Genomic DNA, 12,525 nt, shown 5'->3' on the forward strand with positions numbered 1-12,525 from the left:
ACACTGTGTTGACTGTGCTGCCAGGAGCTTCTAGGTTGTAATCAGGTAAGTAGAAGCTTTGGATGCATATTGATCAAGATAGTAACACCTAGGTGATTTAAAGAAAGCTGGAAATCCATCCACATTTTATTAGACGATCATCTTCTTTTCTTACTTTTTCCACTTGAATGATAAGCAGGATTATCAAAACATTGATTGATGCCTATGTGACTATAGGCTGGAGTAAATATTGTACACAGGATATTATTCATAGGATAAAATGTCAGAGGCGAACAAGATAAAACTCAGGATCATTCCCTGTGGCATAGGAGATCTTGAGAGTAAAATCAGAACTGGGGCTGACTGCACCAGAGCACATGGACAATCATTTCTCCCAATCTTAACTTGAAGCTGGAACACAGAGCCTGGTTTTAAGCGTTGGCAGAAAACACATCGACTCCTCTGTCATTGTCACGAAGAAGGGAGCTAGAGAACTGGAGAATCATAGGTCCAGATCCACCAGGACCGCAGGTGCTTCCAGCAGGAGGAGCCCAGAGGGTCTCTGGGTTTCACAACATGAGAATCAATTCGAGGAAAGGTCAGCAAAGGCCAAGGACCCAGCAGAATTTACTAGAATGTCTGGGGAGATCAAAGAGGATAACACTCTGAAATCCAGAACAGGGCTTCCCAAGTTTTCATGTGCTAAGAATCATCTGGGAGCTTGTTAAAAATACAGATTGTGAGTCAGGCGTTTGGGAGCAGAGGCCTGTGGTTTTGCACTTCCTGCAAGCTCCCAGGTAGAACCGACCCCACCGGTCCATGGACGACGCTTCAAATAGCAAGGATCTAGGACACAGGCAAAAATCTTGGCTCTTTGAAAGTAGAATTCCTTTTGAGCCAACACAAAAGAATTTAAAGAAGGTAAAGTGAGGTCAACAGTAAATAGCCTCCAAATCAATCAAAAAGAGGTGGCCCCATGGTCAGAATTAAGCTGGACAAGACATGGAGGTATTCAAGAAAATCATTTCTGAAACGTACACATACTTTCCTTATAATTACTGATTTCCAGACAATTCTCACTCTGGGAATAGAAGCTGCACACTATTAACTCCCAGTTAGAAGGATCTGGGCTTCTGAGCTTGAGAGATGGTTATAATGATAGAATATGGCTTCTGAGTCACCTCCTCCAGAGCAGCACAGGAAAGGGGATGCTGGCCATCTCTGAGCCAGGGCAGGGGTGCACTGCTCAGGCACTGGGTTCCAGCATGATAAGGGAGGTGCCAGATGGGGACTCTGGTGAGGAGTGGTGACAACAGAAAGGCCTGTGATCATGCATATGTCCTTCTAGGAGAGGATCGCCAAGAGCCACCACACCCAGTGTGGGTTCTGCACCCCTGGGATGGTGATGTCCATGTACACGCTGCTTAGGAACCACCCGCAGCCCTCAGAGGAACAGCTCGTGGAAGCCCTGGGAGGCAGGGCTGACATGGAAAAAACCACCACACGCTTCAGGCTGCTCCACCCCACTCACAAGGTCATCTCAGCCCCACTCAGGGGCCCCCTGGTTGTTTCTAAAGTAGCTACAGCTCACCCAGGAGCAGAGAAGAATGGCAGAGCACTTGCTGGAGAGGGACCACACACACACATCTTGACACCTGACTTCTCTATCCAGTGACTTACTTGGCTGCCTTCACTGGGGCTGTCGTAACAGTGTCACCAGCTAGGTCAGTTAAAACAACAGGAATGTATTCTTTCACAGCTGTGGAGGCTACAAGTCTGAAACCAAGGTGTCAGCAGGGCCATGCTCCCTCTGCAAGCTCTAAAAGAGGACTCCTCCTTACCTTTTCTTTGCCTCTGGTGCTTGACAACCAACCTGGCATTCCTTGACGCATCACTCTAGTCTCTGCCTCTGTCTTCTCATGGGCTTCCCCCCCTGGGTCTGTGTCCAAATTTTCCTCTTCTTATAAGGACACTAGTTCTTATAAGGATTAGGATGGACTCTAATCCAGTATGACCTCAATTTAACTTGAGTATATCTGCAGCGGTCCTATTTCCAAATAAGGTCACATTCATAGGTTCCGGGTGTCAGAACCTCAATATATCTTTTTTGGAGGACACAGTTCAACCCACAACAGAGCCCTTCACATATTGAAAGGACGCTTTTAAATTTAAAAATGGGTTTAAGTTACTAGAGAGGAGTACCTACTCATATCCCTTTTGCAGGATCAATAAACACCATTCTCAGGTGTCAACAGTCTCTAAACAAGTCATCTGTTAAATACACAGATTCTTAGATTGAGACCTGAAGGGTGAGCACAGACACCCTCGTAATCTACCAGTTGCTTCCTTTGCTCTCTCTGCCCCATTACGGAGAATCATACCATGCCTTAGAACTGGCCTACGTTTTCTTGTTTTAGGATCCCCTGTATCTTACATAGACACATGTTGAATGAATGAATAAACTAATAGATGAATGCAAGTGAGCTCACCAGATGGATGATCATCTTCTTTAGGACAGAAAATAAAACTGGGATTGATGTGGTGGGAAGGTTCATATTCTAAGAAGAGGAAAAAAGCATTGGACAGTCTGGCAGATATTTAAACACTCTCAAAAACAACAACAACAACAACAACAAAACCTAGGTCTGTTTTAACTTTGGAAAGAAACTAGTGAAAATAAAGCCTACTGATAAGCATGCTTCTTCTCTGACAAGGTAATCTGTGCCGCTGCACCGGGTATCGGCCAATTCTCGCAAGTGGAAGGACCTTCTGTGTGGTGAGTAGGTGACTGGGGACACCCTACAGAGCAAGAATGACAGTGACAGCTGGTCAAGGCTGGGAATACAGGGGGGGAACTGTTTAGATCATCTAAACAGACTATAAGGGAGACCAAGTGAGTTAGTGTCAACTAACTCATGAGAATTTTATCTATTTGTTGAGGATAGGGTGAAAGTTACAGCACCTCTGGTGTTCCACACCCCACCACAGAGGGCAGGCAGGGATCTAACCAGGCATCCAGATATCTTCCATCACTAGTTACACGAGGCACCAGGAAAGCACAGGTAGGAGGGTTCCAGCAAAACCAAGGAGATAAGCAAAGGTGTGGAATTTGCTTTGGGGAGGCAAGGTTAGTTCCAAGAATTCAGACTGGCTGGAAAAGTGTAAGCAGGTAAAGAAACCAAATATGCAGAGTGGAATCCAAAATTCAACCCCAAGTACAAGAGCACAGGGAGTTTCCATCATAAAGTGGGGTGATGGACGCCTGGGTGGCTCAGTCAGTGAAGCATCTGCCTTCTGCTCAGGTCATGATCCCGGGGTCCTGGGATCGAGTCCTGCATAGGGCTTCCTGCTCAGCGGGAAGCCTGCTTCTCCCTCTGCCTGCTGCTCCCCCGGCCTGTGCTCGCTCTCTCTGACAAATAAATAAATAAAATCTTTTAAAATAATAAAATAAAATAAGATAAAATGGGGTGCTTCACTGGGCTACTGTGAAGATCAAATGAGAAATCATTGGCAAAGCATGTAGCAAAGTTCTGGCTGGCACTTAGTTGCTACAGTTTGCTGACAATGCTGTTGAGGCAGGATGGATGTGTGCAGTACTGCCCTTATTCCCAAGCAAGGGGGACTCCACATTTGGAAAGGCCCCTTGCTGGTCCCTCCTCCAGCCATTCTCAGGAGACCATGGAGCCAAGGTGACTTGTTTAGTTGGACCCTTCACCCTTTTCTAGACCATGCTCCAGATTTGGTCTTGACCCCATTCCCAGGCCTAACACCAACCTCTTCCTGAGCCCATCTTCCTAGGGCAGATCATAACAGCCAGTGTGTGCCCCCCTAGGTTAGAGGGCAGCCAACAACTGGCTGTTTCTGGAAAGAGTGGACGGAACTGAGGCATTCAGCCCGGGATGTTCACACAGGTGTTTGAGGCCCCTCAGTTCAGAACAGAGCCAGGGTGGGAAGAGGAGGGCAGCAGGCCAAGACCGGGGTATCCATTTATACTCTTGCCCTAGCTCCACAAATAGTAGAGGTGGGCCTGGAAGTGGACCAGCAGGTGTATCCCTCTCCCCAGAGCCAGGCAGCCCCCGTAGGTGCATGTCCTAGACTTCTGCTGCCACACAGGGGAGCCAAAGTTGATAAGCTGAGAAATAAAATGAAAAGCTTGTAAACCCATTAAATTGCCAGTGTAAGTGAAGCACTTGTCAAATATGAATAAAGGAAGTTAAAGGAAACCTCTCTCCCTCTGGAATATGGATGTTATCCACCTTTCCAGGCACAGACTGGGGATAAAGGCAAAAATGTGGTCGGAGACCCACCTGCAGCCAGCTAGCCCCAGGGACTTTAATGGGTGAAAGAAACTGGGCCCCAGTGGAAATACCTGAGGCTCACATCTACTAGGTCAAGAGAAGATGGGCTGTTTCTGTTATAGTTGATTCATGGCCCATCATGGATGCTCTCAGAGCTCTGAGTAAGAGAGGAAGCTCTGGTCACTGGGCCCAGATGGTTTTGCTCCTTGGACAGTTAGGAAGATGGCAGCCTGAGGCATTTGGGCAGAGAACTGGGGTATCAAAAGAAAGTATTTTACTAGATACTGAGGAGAAATTATTTAAGGAAGAAGACACAAGAGGTAAATTTGGAGGAAATGGGAAATGAAAGAACCAGTAAATGGAAACCTGCTGTAAAATTCGATTGTCCATTCATTCTCAGTCAGTCCCATGCAGATCCCAAATGTCTAGAACACCTGGTTCCAAAATAGGTTTTTTTCTCCATCTTTCTTTATTTTTTTCTTTTCTTTTGTCTGAAAGGTCCTTATATAAATGATAACATTCAGTGTTGCTAGATCTTATATATTCTAGAGAATGATTAAATCATCATTGCCCTAAAAGGTATCATATCAATTAATTCTACCACTAGGAATTCACCTATGAAAAAATTCAGAGACGTACACAAAGCTGTCCATGGAATGAACAGAAATGTTCATATGTTATTTATAGTTATACAATGAAGGGAAAAAACCTAAGTATATAACAATAGCAAATGTTATGAATATATTATAGAATAGCCAGAAGATGGACTTTTATATGATCAGCAAAATTATATTTTAAAGACATTTTAGATGTATTATATGTTGACTAATTGAATTTAAATTAAAAAAAATAAAGACATTTTAATGATATGGAAAAAGATTCACAATATAAATGAATAAATAAACACATAAATGAACAAAATAATAGGCAAATAAATGAATAAAAAGGCAAAATAAAAAGTATATTGTACTATAAATATAGTACATATATATAATATATAAAAATATTATCAGTGGAATAGGGTAATTACAGTTTCTTTTATGCTTCTTTATATTCTTTATTATTATATAAATAATTATTATTATACTATATATTATATTTTTCTATATATTATACATCATATTTTATATTTCATATAGTCTATATTATCATTTTATTTTTTAAAAATTTATTTATTTATTTGAGGGAGAGAGAGAGTGAGCACATGCACACAGAGGGAGAGGGAGAAGCAGACTCCCCTCTAAGCAGGGAGCCTGATGCAGGACTCAATCTCAGGACCCTGGGATCACGATCTGAGCCAAAGGCAGGCACTTAACCAACTGAGCCACCCAGACGCCCTAATCATTCTATTTTTGAAATAAAGCAAAAGATCTTGTGATTATCCCTGTTCCAACAGAAACCACTAAAAAAAGTCTGGAGTCACATTTAAATTGCCAAGCCTTTCGAGGCACATACCCATTTACCTATTAAAAAGTTTTTCATCTAAAGGCATTTCACTGTCCTAGGAGTCAAATGGCTGTCAACAGAAAGGAACAGGAAAATGCTGCTTGGATCCTGGAGGAAATGATTCTTCCTCACTCCGCAGGGAAAGTGACGTGAGTCCCTGTTTGTTTCGTCCTCTCCCTGAGAGTATTGCTTAATGCTGGCCCCGTGTTAAAACTTTGCTTGTTAAGTGTTGATGGTCGTACGCTGCATTACTTTCAAATCTCCAGAGCACATGCATGAATAAAGCACTTTTCATTTGGAACCTGATAACGGGGTGATTCAAAGCCAGCCTCTGATTTTCCCCTTCAGTCTCTGGAAGGATGAAACGAGAAAACATAAACCCACTCAGACAAGAGGAAAAGACCTGCCCCAACTCTGATGAGTCCCATCCTTGGGTGGGAAGGGGGTTTTGTGCCTGGTCCCACTCAGGCAAAGCTGTCCTCTATCACCACGTCCCCTCCTTTGCAGAGAGAGGGCACTGCAACCTCAGGAAGGGAGCCTGTCCAAAGTCACGTGGCAAAGGCATGATCACCACAGCTGGGAAGTTTAGCCGGAAACATTGTGGTCTCTGGCTTTGCTCTCTGAGAGATAGTAGTTTCCAAAAAAGACCCACTGCCAAGTTCTTAAAGGAATTACTTAGAGAAGTTGGAATAAGGATAAAATAGGGTCCGCTCCCCGTAGACAAGGAAATCTGAGAGAACAGAGCTGCCCTAAGACAAAACCGAGCCCATCATCCCCCTGCTGTATCTATTTCTATCCCTCACACCTACCTTGTTCCCATTCTCAGCCTCCCACTGTCACCTCATTTTGGTCTGAAGATGTGCAGTGGAATAGAGGGTTATTGCCAAAGAAGGTAGGCTGCACCCTCCACGAACACTTCACAGAGGATCAGTGTGCCTCAGAGGGGTCAATACATTCAATTATCCTCAATTTTGTGGCCTCTGGAAGTCCATCTGGGCAATGACTGGGCTCTGGGGACCATCTGACTCACTTTAACCAAACTCAAAAGAACATGATATTTAAACTGGAATGTGCCCTAATATTCATTTACAGAAACCCAATTATAAAGTGGATCTTATGGTCACTGAGCTGCATGTCCTTTCCCTATAGGAAAACACACATAGGAAGCTCCATTATAATGAGGTTGCTTGGTGAACATGGATGCAGAGCAATTGGATAATCTTAAGGGTAGTACCACAGAAGACCCCTCTCTTCCACCAGGGTAGACCAGCTGGATGGCAGGGGTCTGCCCCATGACTGTTCCTTCTCTTAAAGCTATGTTAAGATCTTCTATTATTGGACCAGCTATTAAGCCCTGGCCTAACACCTGTTTGGGGAAACTTTAATTCCTCAGATCTGACTCTTTATGTTTTTTTTACATTTTCATTCTCACACACCAGCTTATTCCTAGGTTTCAAAGACATACCACATTATTGCCCCCAGGTACCGCCTACATTTCTTTTTTTTTTTTTAAAGATTTTATTTATTTATTTGACAGAGAGAGACACAGCGAGAGAGGGAACACAAGCAGTGGGAGTGGGAGAGGGAGAAGCAGGCTTCCCGCCGAGCAGGGAGCCTGATGCGGGGCTCGATCCCGGGACCCTGGGATCATGACCTGAGCCGAAGGCAGACGCTTAAAGACTGAGTCACCCAGGCGCCCCCTGCCTACATTTCTAATTCTAGCTAATGCAAAAACTGATCATTCAGACGTTGGCCTGTAATTCCTCAATCTGGGGTCTTACTAAGAGCCGTTATAAGGAACAGTTTCTCTTCTGGAACCTGGGAAGACCCCAGAGAAACAGAAAAAGAGGGGGAGTGTTGGACAAATGTCAATCCATTTCACCTAATTGTCACAAGTTACCCTTCAAAATATACATTACTTCCATTTATCTTTAGAAAGGTTAAGTACCTTTCTTTTGGGAGGGTGCCAAGTTGTGACAGAGCTGAGAATGAACCCAGATCTGCCCCTGATGTCTACCCATGTTCTTCTCCACTACACAGACCTCTAGCTCTGCTTCCCATGGTTCTCCCAGTTTGCTGCACCTTTTTAGGAATGTTTTCTGGGAATAAGTGTTTCCAAAGCTAAAACAGATCTCTTTCAGACAAGATTAGAGTTTGGGTAACTTTCCACTGTGCTTTAGTTTTCTAATTGGTAAAAATGGAGATGATAATTTACATTCTTTATATAATTGTTGTGAGGACTAAACAACAATTATACATGTAAAAGCACTTGGAATGTAACACTCCATAAATGTTAGCTATTGTTATTTAAATTAGTGGGGGTGGTTTATGCATAGGCATGTATGTCTAGAGTCATTTTTATTTAAACTTCAGGACTTCTCAGAGCCTTTAGCATTTTGAATCCTGACCTGACTGGTGAGAGGACAGTGGCTGGGGCCCAGTGGAGTTGAGTCCCAGACCTACTGACCTCTGATAGTTTCTCATATAAGGTCTTGGTGTTTCACAGGGGACTCTTTGAACTATTTCAGAGAATACTCTTTTCCTTAGTATCATATCAGGGGCAAATCAGTATTTCTCTTACAACAAGATTCTTATTTAAAACTTTGATTTGGTTTGAACTATTTCCCATTACTCTCATATTAGGAGAGTAGGAGAATTATGACTATGTTCATTTTGCCTAATTAATGTAAAGAATTACAATGCTGTTTCTGGTTTAGCTGGGCTGACAAGACCATCTTCTGCCCTTTATAAAGATTTGCACAGAGTTATTTGCAGAAGACGAGTTCCAGCCCTTGGACCCTACCCAGGAGCTCATATTTCCCCCAGAACTCTTGGTAAGACAAGTTGGGTGCTTTATGTGTTTGTTCAAATGTCACTGGTTATAAACTAAGTTTTATAAAACTACCCTTTCCTTCCTGCGAAGTTGTCAAACTGTGGAAATATTTGATCACATCAAGAAGCCTGTCCCCACCCAGCTCAGCAAGCCCTCCCTGGCTGATGCCCTGGACACACTCCCTGAAGCCTCAACTGAGGCTCTTTGTTGAATGACTTTGTCATTATGCTCACCGTGGTCATCTGCAGCATCTCTCTGTTGACTGTCCTAGCCATCCAGCTTTGCTCAGCTTCTAACTTGGTCTTCCAGCCACACTAGTACATTGACCCCAAGAAGCACTTCCAGGGCCCTCCCTATGGCCTACCCTTCCCTCTATCAGCATCTCTCTCTCCTCTCTGGCATCTAGTGGTCCCATTCTATAAAATACCTATTTCTGAAGGGGTTCTGATGTGTTTATTCACTCATTCAACAAATATCAATCATCCACCAACATGCCAGGCACTGTTCTAGGTACTAAATATAGAGCAAGGAACAAAACTAACACAAAAACCTACCCACAGGGGGTTGTCATCTGGTAGGAGAGACAGGTAATAAGCAAGATGATAGATAAGAGATACAGCATGTTAGCTAATGAGAAGTGGTAAGAAGGAAAAAAATAAAACTGAGAAGGGGGCTGGAATACTGGCCAGAGATTTCTCTGAGAAAGTAACATTTGAAAAAAGTTCACCAGAAGTGAGGGAGCAGCCTCGACCGTAGGGGAAAAGCAGTCCAGGCAGTGCACACAGCAGGTGCAAAGGGGTCAAGGGTAGGAGAGCACCTGCCCTGACCAAGGGGCAGAGCAAGGTGCAGCCTGGCTGGAGCACAGTGAATGAGGTCGGAAAGCCACTGGGGAACAGACCACAAGGACTTAGGCTGCTGACTTTTACCCCGTGAGAAATGAGAAATGATTAGGGAGGTTGGACAGGGGAGGGGCAGGTTCCTATTAATGTTCTAATGGGATCTGGGATAGTTCTGGCTGCTGGGATGGGAATAGCCTGGCGAGGGGCCCAGGAAGGAACAGCGAGCCTCGTCAGGGTGGTAGATCTATCCTGAGAGATGGTGGTGCTGGACCAGGCTGCCAGCATGTAGCTGAGAAGAGAGTGGATTCTGGATATATTTTGAAGGAGAACCAACAGGATTTGCTGCTGGATGTGATGTGGGGTATGGGAGAGAGAGAGATCAAGGCTGACTCTGGGACTTTGGACAGCTGGAAAGGGCAGTGGCCATTGACAGAGAAGAGGAAGACCTCAGGAAGAGCAGGGTATTTTTTTGATGGGGGATCCTTTTTGGGGGCTTCAGAAAGGATGGGGTATGAGGAGCTCAGTTTGGGATATGTTAAATCTGAGATGTCTATTAAACATCTCAGAGGAGACATCAAGTTCTCATTCAGATCCATGAGTTTGGATTTCAGAGGAAAAGTCCAGGCTGATGATGTTAATTTAGGATTATTAGTATAATTATGATTTTTAAGACCATGATACTGAATTGTGTTCAATTGATCTATAATGAAGTATCATTGACAGGTGCCAACCTATATCATCACTTGCCTACCAAGAGCTACATATATTAACAAGTCTTAAGTTAAAGAAGTGAATATCTAATTATGGAAATACAGGCATTAGTCGATGAGTGTAGTGAGTCTTTTCAGTCAAGTGGACCCCGGGACTCCTGCAGTCTCTCTAGAGGAATATACCTCCCTCGGGGAACCTGGAAGGCAGGTGTGCCCATGTGCAGACACATTTGTCCTTTGCACTTAGAGAATGGTAGAGAAGCCAGAAAAACAAACCCTGACCTTTTGTGGAGAGAGGGTTACCTGGATCTCCCCTGGCACCCTCAAGGATCTCCTGGAGCTGAAAGCCAAACATCCTGAAGCCCCTCTCATCTCGGGCAACACCTCAATGGGTGAGTGACTACAGCGTTTCTCGCACCACTGTTAGAGCCGAGCCCGACCTCCCATCCCCTACTTCGCTCTCAGTCTACAAACACTCCTTTTTAAGCCTCATCCTTTAGAATAAAAAGGTTATAATATAGTAGTGCATTATAAAAATTATTATAGAAATAATTAGATCATTATATCATATGATATATAATATAATAGTACACAATACGCTATTTCGGGTCATGAATATATGTGATATATATCATATGATATAATGATCTAATTATTTCTAAAATTTTAGATATAAATAATATGTGTAAATTGTGTATATTATAATAATATAAAAGCACAATACAAATATTATATTATAATAAAGTGGTCTCCAAAGTTGGGTATACCTATACCCTGGGAGTGTGCAGCATGACCCCCTGAGGTGTGGAGAAAAAATATTAGAGGGTGTTTTTTATCATTTGGTTTATCTTATCTTTTTTTATTTTGTTTTTGTTAAATAGTGAGTAGATATAAGAGAAGTTTTAAAATATGTATGGGTATGTTAACAGTGCACACCCAGTTATCACCTACACCCAGTTTAAGAATGAGAACTTTACCAAGAACTTTGAAAGCCCCGTGAGCCCTCCTAACCACATCCCCTACCTTTCCCTTCCTCTCAGAAGCACTCATTAGTCCAAATGTGGTGATGGTCAGTCACTTTCTTGTTTTTACCATTTTACCACATATATTTGAGTCTTTAAGCAATATGTCATTTACTTTAGCATATTTTTGAACTTCACATAAATAGACTGACACAGTATTCTTCTTCTTCAATTTGCTTTGTTTGTTCAACATTTTTGACCTGAAATACACTCATAATGTTGCAGGTAACTGCTAGATTCCATTGTATGACTGTGTACAATTTGCTCATCCATTCTACTGTTGAACGACATGGAGTGCTTTCCAAGTTTTGGCTCTATGAATATTCTTTTTTTATTATTTTTTATTTTAATTCCAGTATAGTCAACACACAGTGTTATATTAGTTCCAGGTGTACAACATAGTGATTCAACAATTCTGTATATTGCTCAGTGCTCCTCATGGTGATGCAGTCTTTATTTTTTTTTTTTTTTTAAAGATTTTATTTATTTGAGAGAGAGAGAATGAGAGAGAAAGAACACATGAGAGGGGATAGGGTCAGAGGGCGAAGCAGACTCCCTGCCAAGCAGGGAGCCCGATGCGGGACTCGATCCAGGGACTCCAGGATCATGACCTGAGCCGAAGGCAGTCGCTTAACCAACTGAGCCACCCAGGCGCCCCGGTGATGCAGTCTTTAATCCCCCTCACCTATTTCACCCGTCCCCACCCACCTCCCCTTTGGTAACCATAAGTTTGTTCTCTGTTGTTAAAAATCTGTTTCTTAGGTTGTCTCTCTCTCTTTTTTTGCCCTTGCTCATTTGTTTTATTTCTTAAATTCCACATATGAGTGAAATTACATAGTACTTGTATTTTTCTGACTGATTTATTTCACTTAGCATTATACCCTCTAACTCCATCCATGTCATTGCAAATGGCAAGATTTCATTCATTTTTATGGCTGAGTAATATCCCATTGTGTATATATATATCACATCTTCTTTATCCATTCATCTTTTGATGGACACTTGGCCTGTTTCCATAATTTGGCTATTGTAGCTAATGCTGCAATAAACATAGGGTGCATGTATCCCTTTGAATTAGTATTTTTGTGTTTTGGGGGTAAATACCCAGTAGGGCAATAACTGGATCGTAGGGCAGTTCTATTTTTAACTTTTTGAAGAAACTCCATACTGTTTTCCACAGTGGCTGCACCAGTTTGCATTCCCACCAACAGTGTGCAAAGGTTACTTTTTCTCCACATCCTCACCAACACCTGTTGTTTCTTGTGTTTTTTATTTTAACCATTCTGACAGGTATAAAGTGATATCACACTGTAGTTTTTATTTGCATTTCCCTGATGATGAGTGATGTTGAGCATCTTTTCATGTGTCTGTCAGCCATCTGTATGTCTTGTTTGGAGA

At 42.8% G+C, this 12,525-nt stretch overlaps 1 protein-coding gene across 1 annotated transcript in view; it reads left to right on the top strand.

The window, feature by feature from the left end:
- Positions 1 to 12,525, top strand: part of LOC118539774 (aldehyde oxidase 2-like) — an 81,764-nt gene that overhangs the window by 5,527 nt on the left and 63,712 nt on the right. The window contains exons 5-9 of the mRNA XM_078070028.1: positions 1,328 to 1,454; positions 2,694 to 2,755; positions 5,783 to 5,872; positions 8,477 to 8,557; positions 10,353 to 10,497. Of these exons, the coding sequence (XP_077926154.1) occupies positions 1,328 to 1,454; positions 2,694 to 2,755; positions 5,783 to 5,872; positions 8,477 to 8,557; positions 10,353 to 10,497 (505 nt within the window). The remainder of the gene's footprint in view (positions 1 to 1,327; positions 1,455 to 2,693; positions 2,756 to 5,782; positions 5,873 to 8,476; positions 8,558 to 10,352; positions 10,498 to 12,525) is intronic.

This window comes from Halichoerus grypus, chromosome 4 (assembly GCF_964656455.1).
Source record: "Halichoerus grypus chromosome 4, mHalGry1.hap1.1, whole genome shotgun sequence".
Classification (NCBI taxonomy): domain Eukaryota; kingdom Metazoa; phylum Chordata; class Mammalia; order Carnivora; family Phocidae; genus Halichoerus; species Halichoerus grypus.